This window comes from Harpia harpyja, chromosome 9 (genome assembly GCF_026419915.1).
Source record: "Harpia harpyja isolate bHarHar1 chromosome 9, bHarHar1 primary haplotype, whole genome shotgun sequence".
Lineage (NCBI taxonomy): Eukaryota > Metazoa > Chordata > Aves > Accipitriformes > Accipitridae > Harpia > Harpia harpyja.
The window spans coordinates 37043276-37061099 of NC_068948.1; the positions used below are offsets into that span (position 1 = coordinate 37043276).

The following is a 17824-nucleotide window of genomic DNA, read 5'->3' on the forward strand; positions in this document are numbered from 1 at the left end:
GCAGCTCTCAGGGTAGCACAAACAGGCAGACACCCTCTCCAAGGGCACCATAACAGCCTTTAACCGAATGCACAGGTCAGCAGAACAGCAAACCCAGGTATGAATAGTTCTACCACCCCTTGCAGAAAGGCAGGCAGATGTACAGAAAACAATAAAAAAAAAAGAGGTGGTTATTGACAATTCTAAAGGGAGATAATGCAGACCAGTATATATGCAGCAGCTTCAGACCTGGAAGAACATCCCTAGGGAGAACACTGTTGATGTGGAAATCCATGAACTTTTGAGACAGGTTCAGTGAGATTAGTGTTCTGACTCTCTCAGCTCCCCTTCATGAGATTGAGTTTCTTTTTTGCTTAAGCTCCCCCCCTTCCCCAAACATAAGCTTTCCGTTAATGAGACATTGCAGTTTTTTAAAGTTGCTGTTCACAACCAGAGAGTACAGCATACTCTCTGAGTTCAGAAGGAGCCAAGGTGTCTCTAAGCAACAAATACTGAAAATAAGTGACCTTCCTCAGAAGTAACTTGCCACATTAAATATTTGTTGGTGAGCATTTCTACTGACCAGAGAGCTGAGCTTGTGTGATAACTATTTGTCAAAGAAGGTGACATTTTCTTCTGAGTTATGCTGAATTTGAGCAAGAATCTCCTTGCTTAACTCCCTCTCTTTGTTTCTTCACATGGTTAAGTCTAGCTTTATGCACTTACAGAACAATAGCACGATCTGGACCTTGTCAACTTTGATGCACTGTGGACCTGCCCCAGTGCCTCCCTTCCTGCTAGTACTGGTCCAGTTCATTTTCACGCTTTCACCAATATCCAGCAGATCTCTATGTATGTTTACACAGTTTGTGCATTTCTTGTGGGCATAAAGGCCTTTATGTATTCTCAAGATTCTTTATTATTGCAATTTTATTATAAGGTACAGTACTATGTTAATAATTTATGCACCTGGCTTGGGGAGGAATTACAATGTCTCACAGAGATTTCCTTTTGTTTCGGTGAGACATTCATAGGAACAAAATTGTAGGATATCTCGCATCTGACGGTGCTTTCTCTTGAATACTTGAAGTATTGCGAGATAAGGAATGCTGACAAATTGTTAGACGTTTATGGAGCAAACTGTCAGGTGGGTCTAATTTCCAGGGAGCATAGAAATGCAAGAAAGTTCTTAAGAACAAGCTGCGAGTTCTTGATTTTTCTTCTTGATCTTTACTCAAAACAGGTTAGATTAATTCATTCACTATTCTACTGTATGCCAGCTGGAAGTAATCTCCAGAGACTGAAATCAGCTGAGATGAAAAAGCATTTTTATTCCAATATTTCAGAGAAAGAAATTGAAAGAGAGAGGTCACAAAGAAAAATTTTAAATTCTGGAATTTTAACTTAAATGTGAAAAATGAACCTCCACTCATATCTGTGTGCTATACAGCAGTGTGTGGAAAAAAAAGAACTTTGAATGCTGTGAATTAGCTAAATCTGAGCTCAGATTACAAGTGTAGTTGAACACTAATCCAGATTTTATATTAGTTTCAGCAAGAGCTTGAACGCACTAAAGTCACAGTGATTGTAAAAGAACAGTATGAACAATACTGCTGATTAGCTTGAGAGCCATGTATGCAGTTTAGCTGCTTTCAGTGATGCAGGGCATTTACAGTTGTAACAAGTTTATTTCAGGAATGAAATAACCATCTTGGAAAAACTTACAACCATGTGGAGCTCAGATGTCAGCCTGGCACTGACCTGTTAGCCTGCTGATGAATTGGCCCATGTGGAATGCCGAAATTATTTGTGTCTTTATCACTCTGCTGTTATGTCTGTATCATGGCTGGCCCAAATTCATGCTTGCTTGCTGAGATTCATTTATCATGTCGGTTTTAACTTGAGAAATGGTAGTATTTATTTGGAGTTTTGGAGATTAGTGATCATCAACTGGTTTAAATGAATAAATAAGTTAATTGAAGGTAAATTATGACTGAAGATGAGCAGAATGTTCCTGTTCAGCCAGCCCTTGATTACCTTCTTGAAGTTGCATGGATGTAATTAAGGTCAGCACACGGTCAGAATTTGGAAACTCTGTTGAGAAGTCTTTTCACAACTCTGATCAAGTTAGTAAGATTTAGAGTTTTACAGTTGCATATCCCCAACAAAACATGTCAGTGGGACGTTCAGAATAGTTGTGCAGCTATTAACTAATTCATGTACCCCTCTTCTGGGAAACTCATTGCGCTGACCAAGCTTCTCTTTCTGATGCAGGAAACTGAGGTAGAGTAAAAAAGTCCTTTATAGAAAATCATTGCTAAAGCTGCACTCTTGGGGGTTCATGTCTGTCCTTCTCCTTCCTTGATCCAGAGAACAGTGTTCCAGCTTTTGCTTCATCTGGTGCAGCCAGAACAAACCTGTACTGCCAGCTGCCCTGCAATGTTATAGTTAGGGAGACAATGGTGCCTTAATATCGCTGCGGTAGGAAAAATAAATAATCCATTTAGTCTGATGTGTTTACACTGTTTTTTATTTGCTGCTTCTGGAGAAAGTCCAAGCAGAGGGCACGCAGGGTGATATGCTCCCTGTGGTGCTTTTCTTGTAGTACTGTAGTACAACAGTCCTCCGCTGTGCTGCAGGCTTGAACCTGGACAGGAACAGCAGCGGATGGGAGATGAGATGTTCCCTCAAGCAGGCATCCTCTGCTGGCGCAAAGCCTGGGGAGATCTCAACCTGCAACGCCATCTCCTGCACCCAGCACCCAGCGGTACCTCCTGCTGGAGGGGAAATCGCTGGGGGAGGGAGAGGTCCCGTTCCCGCGGCAGGGGGGGACAGATGAAATCCAAAGGAGAGACGTGAGCACAGTCAGACAGAGGGATGTCACAAGGTGCTTCCTAGACAGCAGGAATCAAACCTAATGTGGATTAAGCCACATTTCAAAAGCATTTCAACTCCAAAGAAAATTCAGACGCTATTATTTTATTTTGGGCAGCTTTACTTCCTCTCATCAGTCAGTGGGGCCCTATGCTCCTGCCAGGAAACATGCCAGCCATCTGGCAGTTTTTATTTTTATAGTGATCCAACAACCACAAAGCATGCCAGGCTATTTGTACCATCTGCCACATAAATGTCATTTCAACAAAAGGATGGTGGACACCTGGGGACCCAGAGTTCAAAAATCATTTTAAAGGGGAAATCATTGTCTTCCACAGCAAAATAGAGTTTGAGGTTTGTGTCCCCCTCCCCCAAGTAACCAATGCGGGACACAACTGTAATATTTATGGCTCTTAGACCATTCTCTTAAATTGTTTTGGGTTTTTTTTCTCCTGTTTTTTCCTCTTTCTGTCTTTTCCAACTGTGAGGATATAAAAATGACTAGTATAAAGTTCACATGTGGATGGACATTTCCAGCAAAGTAATACTGTTGTACAATCTGTGGTAGAAATTGTTCAGGTTTTTAAACATATTTTCTGCATTTCTAAAGCTAGAAATGACTTTGTTTTTCATCCTGTTTGTAGCTCTTGTTCCATAATTCAGAAGGGAGGATCAATCAATATAGTTCAAGCTGCCTACCAATGGCCCTGAAAGCAGAGAAGTGTTTATAAAGGGAAAAATATTTAAGAATGTCTGATCTTGCTGCTGGAGCTATAGAGACAATCCACAGCATCTTTAGGGAGCCCAGGATTTTGAAAAGGCTTGTGGATTTGGCTGTGAGGTTCTATTTACAAAAGGAAAGACATCCCAAATTTCTTCTTTGGGGCAATATGTGGTTTTTTATTTTATTTTTCACTGTTAGAGCTGAGTTTGACAGCAAGTTTTGACGATGTATGGCTGACAGAACAAAATGCATCTATCCATGTTTATAAAGGCTGTTTTGAAAATGTCCTAATATTGTGAAATGCTTTAAAAATATGGGGGATAGGTGTGTAATTTGTAAGTTTGGAGCATTCTTTTCATAAATCCAATATTGCATTTATTAATCAAACATTGCACTCAGGGGGCATTAAAATAGCAATCTGAAATGATAACCTTTTGTCTTAAATTTTTCAGCCAGCTGAGGTTTAGATTATACACTCTAATAGGACAATGAAATGGAAATAATGTGGCATTCTCCGATTTCTGCTGTTTTGTAATTTTAGTATAATTACTTTTCTCAGCATGCTTTTCATTGCTGGGAACATAAAAAGAATAATGCCTTAGTCCAGTAATTTTTCTTTTGTGTTGCATATTTAAAAATTGGATAGGCATTGCAATTTTTTTGGTCCTTGTTTTTTACCATTGACAGTTTATTTAACTGAAGAGATCTCTACAGACAGTTTAGACAGCCCTTACCCATCAGATGAACAAAGACAAATCAGCCTATGTGTTTATTCTAGAATTGCTTTGTAAACTTTCTTTGCTCTTTCTCACTCTCTCCACTTCCCCCTCCATTTTATTGCAGTGAATGTTGTCCCCATGGAGGAACACATCCCGCTGATGTGTTCACAGTATGATTGTGCATCATATTTCTTTTGTCCTTCCTATGCTTATGCTCATCTTTCCTGAAAATTGAGCACTCATCTTGATTTTTAACTCAGAGCCGTTGTTCATACTTTTGCTATTCCATTCCTATGCCAGTACAGCTCTGTTGATTTTAATGGGAGGAAATAGGAGACTTTTTGGTTCTGTCCTTAATCCCATAGAATTACATGGGAAAAGTTGGACTAATGATGCAGGAGACTAAACCCCTCAAATTCCTTAGAGAATTGTTTGGCAGTTACTGAATTTCACTCAGCAGAGAAGAATAAAAAATGACTTTTTATTTTGGAAAAGGACAAATATTTAAGAGCACTGTAATGGTCAAAAGAACTCTTTTGTTTGAGGAGCATGAAACAGGACTCTATTTTAATCAGAATACTTAACAAAATAAAATAGGCTTCCCTTCTACGGTGAAAATGAAAGCACTGAGCCATTTGGCAGCTAGGTCTTCTTCCTGACTAAAGGATTTCCCCATGCAGTATAAAAATGTTATGATACTGCACCTTTATCCATCACTGTTCTCTGCTGAATATCTTTAGACAGAGTCACTCTGTACTCTTGAGTTCAGTCTGTCTCCAGTATTGGCCTTTTTATACGCTTTCTCCCCAAAGCGCGCTGTAGGGGAAATTCAGGGCTGGATACCTGGAGACTCTTGGCTGCAGTGCAAGCCACAGCTAAATGCAGTCCTGAATAGAAATGGACATTTCTGAATCAAAGCCCAAGCCTGGGATGAGGGAGGTAGACATACTAATTGTCATTGAATTTTACTGGGAGCTGGGTATTTAATTATCCTCAACTGCTCTGAAAAATCTCAGCCTCAGAGCCTGGCAAGAGACCATCATTTCTCTGCCTGCAAGAGCCTGCTGGACCCACGGTGGGTTTTATTCTCCTCGTAGCCCTCTCCGATGGACTTTGGTTTGGTTGTTAATTGGAGAATAGGATGAGTCTGCTCTTGCTGGAACCAAAAGTAGAAAACAGATGTAAAAGTCTTAGGTGTATGGGCAAAAGTAGCTCCTTCAGTTTTCAGTTTCACAGAGGATAGTCTGCTGTAAATATCACGTTTGCCATTTCTTGAGAAACACTGCAAGTCTTAGGCCTGAAATGAAGGCAGAAAAACCACACTGCTTAGTGCTACACAAACAGAGATGATATGAGGAAGAACTTGCAAATAACTGCTTTTCTGATCCCCAAACTTTATTATAGTACCACTTCACAACTTGAGTCCTTCCTCCCTGCCATGCTTCCTTCAGGCTTCATTTGAACTAAAAACTTGCTGCATGAGATTTATAATGAGCAGATTACCTACTGTTTGATGACATCTTGCCCAGAACTACTTTAAAAGACGATGTGGGCTTTTAAAAATACTAATTAGTACCTTGGCAGAGATCTTTGGAAAATTCTAAATTTTTCATGTCACAGTGAAAAGTTTTAAATAGGCAGCCACCAGGCTGGGCTGGCTGTACGAAAACGTACCTTTAATCCTGAAAAGCCCCTTTTGTAGCACTTTATTGCTGATCACTAGGAGTAGTGGAGTTAATAGAGAATGGGAATTCAAAAGCAGTTCTGCTGGAAATGGCTGATAAAGATGATTGCACTGCAAAGCGTGACTCTCAGAGGCCTTTTTTCTCTAAACTTGCAGTATCTGATACATTGTGGCTTGAGAAAAGAAGTGTCTGAATTAAGTTAGACTTTTTTTTTCTGTGAGAAGGGATTGTGCAGTGCCATTAAGTATGGCCCCACCAAAATTGTTCCTGTGGTCTCAGTGAGTAGACTGAGCCTCCTGAACTAAACACAGATGTTAATTTGAAAAAACCATAATGTTATGTACCTAACAAAGTGCTTGGCAAGCTGAAGGAAAACAGAGATTTGTATTGTTATTATTGTTTGATATATAAATAAAGGCCTCACTGGACTGAAATTGAATTTCAGCAGCCTTTCTGGAGGCAATTAAAACCATTAGCTTCATCAGCCAAGGCCAGCGTTTTAATGTCTCTGAAACACTCAGGCTGCCAAAGTTAATTATTCATCCTTTTCTTAATTGGATTCAGATTGCATTTTAAAGGTGCAGCTTCAATAGGGTTGGCTGAGCCTTAATTTTTCACTCCTACATCTCCTCCCTTCCCTTCCCCCAAGAAATGTCTCATAAGATATTGTTTCAAGCCTTTGCAGAAGGGTTTGAGAGAAGATTTCAGCCCAGGCCAGCGGCTGATTGTCTCGTGGCAGATCTCAGTTGGTTCCATAAACAGGGTAAAAAACATACATCATTGTAAGGAACTTCATGGTAGGAATGCTTCTTTGAGATGGAAAGCTGACCAAAAGGGACAGTAAAATATAACTTGCTCTTATGCTTGGACTTAGGGCAAAATACAATTGCCATGTTTTACATTTCCACCAGTAAACAAATAACTTTGGTTTCATAAAATGTATACAGTATATAAGCACATGCAAAAATACCACATTCTGTGTTCTACCAGTAAGTAACAGTAAAATACGAATGATAGGTATGATATAGTCCTTAGAGTGCAGGCCTCTCTTTTTAAGGCTGTGAAACAAGTTTTGGTTCAAGAACTTGTCTTTTTGGGGAAGAAGATGAACTGCTTTTCAGAAAGGAGATTTCAAAAGTAGTTTAGACAATGAAATTACTGCTTTCGATGGCTAAATTGTGAAGTTGTAATTTGGTATACGGACAAACCCTTTCAGGATCAGCTATGACAAACCTTAAGTATTTGAACTCAGCCCTTTGTCTGATGTGTTGCCTCTAAAGACAGACATAGAGGGATATTTTGCAATATGTAAAGAAGAAAATTTTAGACTAGTACTTCCCCAAAATGCCCCTTCCTCTGGAGAAGGCCAAAAGTAGCCCCTTTGCAAAGCAGAAAACATGCAGTCAACTGCCTGAGAGATGGATAATGAGAAAAAGGGACAGGAGTGCAAATTTCACACAAAAGAAGGGGATGCCTGGAAGGGGACACTGAGCAGAGAGTGCCCTGTATTTCCCAGACAGATGCTCTGATCTGACCCGTTGCTATTTTGTGTTCCTGTAGCCCATCTAGCTTTTTGATGGGTTATTGTGCTGTGTTGTATATACAGTTGCTCATTAATGTTACGTAAATAAGTAGGTTTTCTGTTCTAGATACAGATCAAAAAATTTTACATGTACTGAACAAGACTTTCAGCCTCAGCTGACCTTTTCCAGATACTCCAGAGATGAAAAGCACCATCCCATTATAATACTATATTTTCATCTTCCTGTGCAGTTATTTTTAAACAGAGGAGTTAGATGTCACTCATTTTTTTGTTATTAACAACATCATCATAAAGGAAAAATATATATTTGGAGTCTGAACTGGTATCTTTCCAGGATCATTTCTCAGGCCATCCGGTTGCCTGCCAGTTTCCAAAATAAAAATGTGGAGCAATGGACTACTTTTATGAGGGAGAACGAGGGCAAGACAATAGACTATAATATTGCAGATGGATGTAACTACTGAAACCATCAGATCTTTGTCCATTCTATTAGCGACACTTGCAAGGTAAAGGGTGTTACAGCCTAAACTAAAAGGGTGGGAGCTTTATATGGAATATGAATTTTTGATTTGACTGTTTGTCAAAGGTGAAACTGAGAAACATCTGCCTTTCAGTGTTCCTGATTACTAACACTCATGACTGCATGAGCTTGTTTCCTAGCTTTTCAGCTTGCTGCAGAGTAAGAGAACGACCGTATAAACTCAAAGAAGCAAAACCTTTTAGAAGAAAAGAATAATTTAATGTAGATTGGGACAAGCGTGAGAATCAGGCTCCTGGGACTACTTCACAGATTGCTCAATGTTTTATTTGGTACTTTTTAATGCGTTTTTCTTTAGTAATAGCATTACAGCTTGATTAGCATTTTTGTGCTGACTACAAGATCATCCCAAATTACTGTCTTATATTCCATGTCATGCACAAAGTCTGAAAATTTTCAAAAAGACAAGCTGAAGTAAGATGAAATCAGCTCATATCAGAGCATTGGAATTTATAGGAAACTGTTTCTTAATTGATGATGCACAATGCTTTGACAATCCAGGTATTTCTAAAAAACTGCATGCTTGTTATCCTTTACAATGTGAACACAGACACACAACATCCAGCTGTGTTGTAACAGCTGGGTTGTGAGAAGTTAGTAGAGACCTGATATTTTAAATACAGGTTCTCTTCGCTCCTGCACCATATACCTGTATTTAGAAATGAGGCTCCACACCCTGGAAATCATTCCAGGCCTTCTTTTCATGCTGTATCCTTCCCCCTGCAATTCATATCACCCATAGAAAGGAGCTGGTTTCACCGTCTGGAGCTGCTGTAGACAGGGACTGCTCTCTTGTACCCCTCCAACTTGACAGTTCAGTTTGAGAACAGCTATCGCAGGCTCCACCTTCTTCTTAATACACAAAAAATGGTTCAAAACTACCTACGGGCTTTCTGTCCCTCACAGTAGGCAAGATGAGAATGTGAACTACAGTGACGTTGCTTTTGAAATCATCGTTACCAGACTGATGTGGGTGTTGATTTATGAGCGTCATTCTTAAAGCATCATCAGATTTTGGTTGCATTTACCAGAGCAAGAACAATTTCCAGTTCATAGATGCAGGGACCTATGTAGGTTATTTTACGTTTGAATTAATCTTCTGTATTTTGTTGATAAGGGATTTTTTTTTCCTTTTTCGTTTCTAAGTAATACAGGCTCCACTTGGAAGACCTTGATTCATGTCTTGTCTTGCCCTGCAGAGGTTTCTGGAGGAAGACTGAGCTAAAACCCAGAGAAAGACTTTCTTAGAGGCATGTTAGTTATGATAGAAATTAGTTAGAAAAAGATGTTTGTGTGATTATTATCTTCTCTTGGATTATTACGGAAAAAACAAAGGCTTTGATTTTCGCCCATTTCCACTAGATGGATCCCCTGTATCTTCTGTACTTGTATGTGATAGAAAGACATTACCTTTCTTTTGCAGATCTTATCCGCCTTTGCCAGTGCAAACACTGTGATAGACCACTGTAAATCTAAATGAGCACTGAGCAGCTTTGACCTCTGTAGGGAACATTTTCTGGCTGCAGGTGTTGGGAGTGAAAGGAGTGAAAGAAAGCCTTGAACTGCTGAGAAATACTTATTTGAGTGACTTGAAGCTGGAAAAGCTTCCTCTGCTCCCCTCCTCCCTCTGTAGAACTGCAAGCCACCTGTAGCAAGAGAAAGGGATGTGTAGTGGAGCAATCAGGAAATAAGGTCCATGCATTTTGGACATGAATATCCCTGATGAGGAAATCACTTCTAAACTGTCCAATTTACCACACAAGTTATTCCTATTACAGGAATAATCTGTGAAGAATGGCTATACATGGCTTCTCTGGGGGATGAGGGACGATAGGAGCTCTTTTGTAGAAATTATATGGACCTTTTAAGCTGGTCCAGCACACAGAACCCTTTTGTTTCTGTAACTGATGCTATCCAAGTCAGGGAAAAGAAATGTGTCTTTGGCTGAAAGAGAAAAAATACTAAAGAGCTGCATCATATTTCCTAGGAACTGTAACACCATAGCAACAGTTGTCTTTCAATGCTGCTGCTGCATCGCTTAATAGTTCTCAGATTGCTAAGCGAGCCACAATCTATTCTGCTGTAAAACTTACTGCACGTGAGCCGATGCTCTTGGCAGATAATTACAAGAAATATGTACATATAAACCACATAATTTTTGTCTATCTTTAAAATTTTTTTTTCTCATAACCACATGGCATGTTATTTCTCTCCTTTAAAAGAAATTTTAATGGGAAGTTTATTGGTAGAACTGTTGAGTTTGATAATCTCTAATGAAATACTTTGTTTGGGGGGGAATTTTTATTGTGTGTGGGGAAAATAATAGAAAATCCCGAACTGTGAGAAAGGATTATTTTTTATTAGAGAGAGTTACTGTAAAAAAATTGGAAAATATATTATTCCTTTTGGTATTTTTCAGAATAAATAAATATTTAGAATGAGTTTTCAGCTGGGAATTTAATTTATAGCGAATAGACATTGAAATAAAAACATAGTATTTCAAGCATCAAAATTAAAGCTTTTTGATTGACCACTTTTTTTTTTTTTTTCCCAAATGTTCAGTTTATGAAAATGTCAACTCCATCCAAATTCAAGTCAGGAAAAATGTTTGAAAATTCTTCTGAGATGAGAAAACTTTTTCCTGCCTAGCTCTGTTCTACTTATTATATATTAATACTGCTTGGCTCCCTTTGTTGGGTGTGGCTTTTTTGTCATTCTTTTATGAGAACTTGCATGGAAAATTAAAGCACACTTTCTGATTAATTTAGGATGAATGATCAAAACACACTGCCCCTCACCCATTGAATCTACCCAGGTTTTAACATAGATCCTGGTGTTGGGCACTATGGAGTTAAGGATCAAATGTTCATGAAAACTGAATTACTCTACAAAAGGTGCCTGTAGATAAATAAAGAGGCTGAGACGGGAGGCTTACAACCTGACTGCTCATGCTGGGTCTTTTCTGTGGTTTTCCATTCTGCAGATGTCAGTCCAGCTCCTTCAACAGGCACTGAAAACATGATGCATTAAACAAAACAAGTGGGCTATAAATGGCCTGTGATTTATGGGTTACCTTGGTGTGTCTGTTCTCACTGCTGTGAAGCACTTCTGGTATTTGCACAATGATGTAAATTATTGCAGCGTGAGCGCATTAGCAAAGTGCCCTGTGAGCTGTGAAAGATCCCATTGCTGACATTGTTTGTGCAGCCCTATAAGACGCTCTAATCTCAGGCTTGATGATATCGCAGCAGCAAAGAAACTAACATTCTGAGGAAATACTGATTTATGAAATAAAAGAGACAACCAAAATGCCATGGGCAGGTGGATGCCCTGGCTGTGCGACTGAGTTTGGAGTTGGCTCTTCAGTTCCTGTGTTAAAACCAGCAGCGAATGATTGTGAACATCAGCTTATATATGGGCGGATGGAGGAGGAAACGTGATGTGCAGGGGGGCTGACCTGTGGTTCTGTAGTGTAATAAATCAATTAATAGTTTTTATTTCTTTTTTTTCTTTGTGTACAGCTAACAAGAGAACACCAGGTGGCCCTCTCCTCCATCACTTACATTGGCTGCGCTCTGTCCATCTTCTGCTTGACGATCACACTGGTCACATTTGCTATATTGTCGTGAGTAATTTTAACTTAATACCTGCTGAGCAACTATCGTGCAGAAAGCCAAGCAGTGCATTTCAGGCCACTGGTTAGGATCCCTTCAGGTGCTCAGGATAAAACAAAGGCTATTAATTCTACAACCTTCCTTAATTAGATTCTGCACATGTATTTGTAACAGTTGGTTGGTTATTTCTAAATTACTTCCATTTCCTGAAATGGGGTGGTATTTATATAGCAAGCTATTTCCATCCTGTGAGGGATTTTTGGACTTTTTTTTAAACTCTCCATGTTTTGCTATAGTTCAGGAATCTTGCAAGGAGACTGTAGGAAGGCTTGGTCTGGAGATCAGAGCAAGTACAATATGAACAAGGACTGCAGGATCACCTCCTCTTCCCCCCCTACATACACCTTTGGATTGCTTGGAGTGTACAATCAGTACTTCTTTCTGCTTTTCAACTGTCTTGTCTGTAAGGCAGTGTGTTTATAAAGGTATGTCCAGAAAGGAAGGCTCGGTCAACATTATCTGCCTCACTTCTGTTTCATACAGCTTGTACGCAATTACATCATATAACCCACATTTATTTTCAAATATCTTGCTGTTCTCTGTTAGGCTAGTTTTCTAATGTGTTGCTTTAATAGGATGAAGGACACTACAGGCAGTGTGAAATTCACTCCATGGCTTATGTTTAAATCCTCTGGATCTCTGTAGCCTCCTGCCTGTAACACGGCAGCCCCTTCGAGGGATCTCTGCGCTGGGAAGGTTTCTGCCACAGCGCACTTAGGGTCTTTATGCCTGTTTATATTCCAGCAGTGACAACTGAGTTTGAGGCCCAGCTAGGCTTGATACAAACACTTCTTAAAAAGCTTTCGTAGAGGTTTCTGTCTAAATAAAAAACAGAAAACCTGACAACGGGTGAAGTAACTTGTCTGAGGTTGCAAAGCAGATTGGGAGCACAGTGAGGAATGGGATTCTTGTCTCCTTTCGCACACTAAACCATATTCTTCCTACACAGAAGTTCAATTTTTGATTTCTGTGTCTAAGCATGTCTTTTGGACATCCTGTTAAGAGGCCAGTTTCTAGGAAAAAGGGCTTGCTGAAACCCAGTTGCAATGTTTGTTTGTTCCAAACCCCGTATTATTTCCAAGTCTCAAGATCTGTGTTGGTCATACTTGGATTAAGTGCTAACGCATGGCAAAATCCACTCTAAATAAGTCCAACATCTGCCTGTCTGGCATTGCGCTGTTGGCGTGTTTAGGCTAAAGGGAAAAGGGAATGATCTGCTCCATTTTTGTCAAAGTGCAAACCTGGATGTTACAGTCTTTAGAAAGGAAAAAGGAGCAAAAGGAGATGGTATCGCTGCAGCGGGGCTGAAAACTCAAGAAACTGGAGGCAAACAGGAGACTTGGAAAGAGAGCTTGGACCCAGCTGACTGTCACAGGGTTAAGCACTCCACCTACATACAGGACCATTCAAACTGCCAATTAAAAATAATTTGATTAGGTTTTCACTGGAGAGCAAGGCCTCATTAAACAGCTGAAGTGAAATTTTGCAATGTAGTGTTAGATGACCATGAGGTAAGCGGAGAGGAATCTGGCAAGTTCTTTGCTACTTCGCGTACTGGCAATGACGGCTGCTTCCCAGGACGGCAGTTCTGATTGCCTTCTGGGTAACGATGTTCCAGTCTGCAACTACATGAAGTTCCTTATTAGAAAGCCATTGGCACCAGGCAGCACAACTTGTCTCTTTGAATTACTTTTAGGACATTGATACTTCTCGTTGTCTCCCTCTTCACTCCCTTCTAATGAAGCACTGGCTACAACAGTGCTGAAAGAGCAGGGCTGACAGCAAGCCATCGTCTGCACTGTCGTCTCTGTCACCCTGCTGCAGGGGGCACGCACCATGTGTCACCAGCAGTTGCAAAAGTCATCACCATCCAGTGTGACAGGACAAAAAGATGGGAGTGCCTACCGTTGTGTGGAGGAAGCACTGCCATTCACACAGCCAAATGGTCCAGGTCTCCTGAAATGATTCAAGCTGATGGGAGGGGCTGGCAGGCAGTAGGGATTGAAACAGAAAACCTGTTATCACTAGTACTGTTCTTTCTTTAGAGAGAAGAATAAAATGCAAAAGGCCTGAAACGTTCAGATAAATGTTTTTGTTTGCTTTCTACTTCCTATTTCTGGATGAGAACAGAAACACGAGGTCAGAAGACTCCCAGGAAAGCATGTTGTTGTCAGATTTCCAGCTGGTTTTTACAAACCCAAGAGAGAGATGTTCAAATGATGCTGTAATCAAGGTCAGGTCTCTGTCAAGATAGACACTGCCCATCCGTATAAGTAGCTCTAGTTCCTGTGCTCAAAAACTGATAATAGTAAATTCAATATTGTAACCAATGTCTTTTCACGTTCCTTTATTTCTAATATAGGCAAATACCAACAAAATAAAACCAGAAACTCTGTGGCACAGGGTAGGCTAGATGGTGCAAGGTGCAGTATACTTTCTGCGAGGCGCAGATCTGACTTCCTTAACAGTGCAGCACCATTCAGGATCAAGCCCTTTGTTAATATTCTGTCACAAGTCATTAGCAGAGCTAGTTAATGTGCAAATCAGTCTTTCTGCTGCCTTCAGGATGGCAGCAGAATATCAAGGAAACCAGTTAGGTACCACTCCATCCTGGTGGAAGGAGTGCTCAAAAGACACCCTGATAACCCCCTGCCAAATGAATGACCAAAAGCCAATCAAAATGCTTGCTGATATTTCATAAATACGTTTGTGCTTCTTGGAATACCGTTTTATTCATGTGTCTTTCTGTCTTCTGTCAGGTCTGTCAGCACCATCCGCAACCAGCGCTATCATATCCACGCCAATCTGTCCTTTGCTGTCTTGGTGGCTCAGATCCTGCTTCTCACCAGCTTTCAGTTCAGCCCTGGAACGGTAAGTGCTAAAAAGAGTGACTGGTTTTTTGTGAGGCACCTCCACGGAATGAATGCCACGTGCCACGGGCAAGAAAGTGTCTTGCATGTGAGGTCTCCTATTTTTTAACATGCCTTAGCCAACAATGACATCCTAAAACACTGGATAAAGCCTTCTGTGCATCCAAATAGTGTTATCATAGCAGCTGGCCATGTGTGGAAGTTTGCAAAACTGAAAGAGATATGCACCCATCAAATGGAAAAAATCACCATAGTAATGGAGTACATTTCAGTTGTGTGTTCAAATAGCATGGCTGACTTCTGCCTGACATGATTTATGCTTTCTCTCATTAATTCTCTGTATTGAAAACTGTAGAAATTCTGTATTGGAGAAAATGGTATGAATTTTGTATTTAGGTAAGGTATTTGTATTTCTGTTAGGGTTTTGGGTTGTGGGGTTTTTGGGGGGGAGTGGGGATGGTTCTTTTTAGTTGTTTATTCTCTGCTGTGGTACAGTTTGCCTTTTTTTCCCTCATTAAAAAGTCATCTTATTCCTTTTGGAAGGTAATGAGCTTCCCGATGGAGCTGTGGCAATTTCTTCTTCTTTCTTGGAGAGCAAGACAGGAGGTCTTTGGTTTTTGCTCATAAAGTCTTATTTGTGCGGTAGAATATGCTGTTTTTCTGAACAGCAGATTTATTGATCATGATCTCTACTCTGGAAATTTAGATGATTTTTAAGTATCATCCATGTTTATTTGACCTGAGTAATAATCAGTGAGAAAGGTATAGCAACTATTGCTTAATCAGCCAGAGGTGGCAGAAAGCATTACCTCTAAGTATCGCTGTGTAAGAGTCTAATCCGAGATCCTCAGTATCGTAAAACATGTATATACTTCTCTGGGCATCTAAGGCAACCACTTAAGCAAATGACAAACACCTTCATATTGCTTATGTGGTACTTAAGCTCTATGCATGTATAGGCTTTTTCTGTCTGATCACGTAGATCGGAACTTGAAATTACAGATTGATTTTATGGATCTGCTACTACAGGTGGGAATTCCTTATACAGAGTACCAGGATCTAAACCATTAAAACTGGTGTCTAAAACAGCTGGGTTAGATGAAGACAAATATGCCAAGTTAACAGTATTACATACCGGTAAATCCAATTTATTTCCACTGTTGTGTTTAAAAAATGTTATTTAAAGTAACATAAGGTCTGTTGATGGAAAGTCCCACCTGCAAAAAGCAGAAACAAAACCTGATTTTAAAATAATCTTCCAGTGTGCTCTGTTTTTGTAATGGTCAAAACTTGGCTACTTTAGTGACCAGCTGTTTCTCCATATTACTTTTGACAAGCAACGAGCAGTTTCTATTAATCTTTTATTCTTTTTTTTTCTCAGTACAAGTAAAGATGAGGTTTGCACACTCTTCGTTTTGCAACAGCCACTTTCATTTGTATTCCACTCAAAGGGGATCCCTTGAACATCTGTCCAGTTTATAAATAACAATAATGTCTGGTTTTACATAGGCTATTATTACCTGAGGATCTAAAAGCACTTTGTAAAACTAAGTTCATACTCTTTTGCTGCTTAACATTCAGGTAGGCTCTGAATGAGTAAGGTAATGTGCAAGGGAGAAAATGGCAGGGAATGGTTTAGAAGGAAAATGAAATAGAGACAGTGGAGAGCAGCAAAAGATATAGCTTACAACTGAAGACAATGGAAACCTGGCATTAATTGCTGGAAGGACATAGGCTTGACGGCAATAAAACGTTCACTTGGCATAACAGGGTGTCTTATTCTCACAGTTTTTCCTTTTTCACCCATTCCAGATTTTCAGACAATCCAACTGAGTCACTTCAGATAACGTGTAAAAGCCTCTTTACACCTTATCAAGGCCAGGGTCACCTCCAGTCTTTTAAAATACTATGAAATACTAGTTGCGTTTCCTGTTTTTAGTTGGATGTAGGTAGATCCAGTGTTCTCCAGAGACCTGTCCCAGTGTCCACCTACATTTATAATGCGCCTTGTCCACACACAGATGTCTTGCTTGTTTAGCTAAGCTTGTGAAACGCTCACATAGACTTAAATTGCAGCTTAATAGGTGCATATTTTCATTTCTCTTAAACCTACTCAAAACTTACTTTAGTTAAATTGAAACAGTAGCACACAGAAAGCAAGACTTGTTTTATACCACAGGCTTTCCGAAGTGAAACACTTCACAGAATCCATGGATATTTCAGCCCTATCTCCTCTGTAACAGCAGTAATTGTAGGGCACAATACTGTAAAGATCTTAAAGTTGAAAAGCATGATATACATACTCTCTGCTACAATTTTATTTTTATTGTTTTAACCTCTTGGGATCAGGGGTGTTGTGATTCATCCTTTTATTAGTCTCATGTCCTTATCTTCTGCATGCTCTGTTCTCACTAGCTTTGACATCAGTTTTAATACCTTTAATTGCTTCTCTAATTGGACTGCTAAATGGTAGTTTACAAAAAGAGGGAGGCAGTATTTACACTAGAAGGTATAAATTTGTTAATCTTGTGCCTCTGCCAAAGGTGGGTGTATCTAGTGCTAAACAGTTTACAAGAGCCCTTGCTTGAGAGGGCAAGTGGTACCAGTTTGCTTGAGGAAATACAGTGCAATAGGGAATGGCATCGTAGAAACAGGCCCTGAGCTGGCATCGCTTTCTTGCGTGACTGCCTTTAGACTCTCCATCCTTTTCCCATCTCCGTCTCTAGGGGTGTTTAGTTTTTGATTCCGGTTATGGCATACAGTATTCCCCTGGTAATTTCAGTTGTGTTATTTAATCATTTACACTTTATACTACAGCAATTTTCCTTTTGTAGAGTAGGAGTAATTTTTAACCACAAAACTCTATTATTCCTGAAACCAGGATATCTTTCTTCTAGAGAAAGCAAATATCTTTGCACACAGCATTTTCTTCCTATACTGCCACGTCCCTAAGATATCTTTGCTATCCACGTGCCAGTCTAATGACTTCCTTTAGACTTTCAGCAATAGGTGGATTTGTTTCTTCAGAGACGTTTGCTGTCTTAGTTACTTCCTCTCTGCTATAGAATAGAGCGCACCATTTTTTTTTAACAGAATCCCAAACAGCAGTGTGCATTCAAAAATAATTAACCATCTTTAGGCTACTGAAGCCTTCCAAAGACCCGAGCATGTTTGTGGGAGAAAGTGAAGTATTATTTAGACATAGGAAAATTAAAATT

The 17824-nt window shown here is 39.8% G+C and overlaps 1 protein-coding gene across 2 annotated transcripts in view; it reads left to right on the plus strand.

The window, feature by feature from the left end:
* Positions 1–17824, plus strand: part of ADGRD1 (adhesion G protein-coupled receptor D1) — a 159035-nt gene that overhangs the window by 90357 nt on the left and 50854 nt on the right. For both annotated transcript variants that reach the window (XM_052797694.1, XM_052797693.1), the window contains 2 exons: positions 11584–11687; positions 14496–14607. In XM_052797694.1, coding sequence (XP_052653654.1) covers positions 11584–11687; positions 14496–14607 — 216 coding nt within the window. The remainder of the gene's footprint in view (positions 1–11583; positions 11688–14495; positions 14608–17824) is intronic.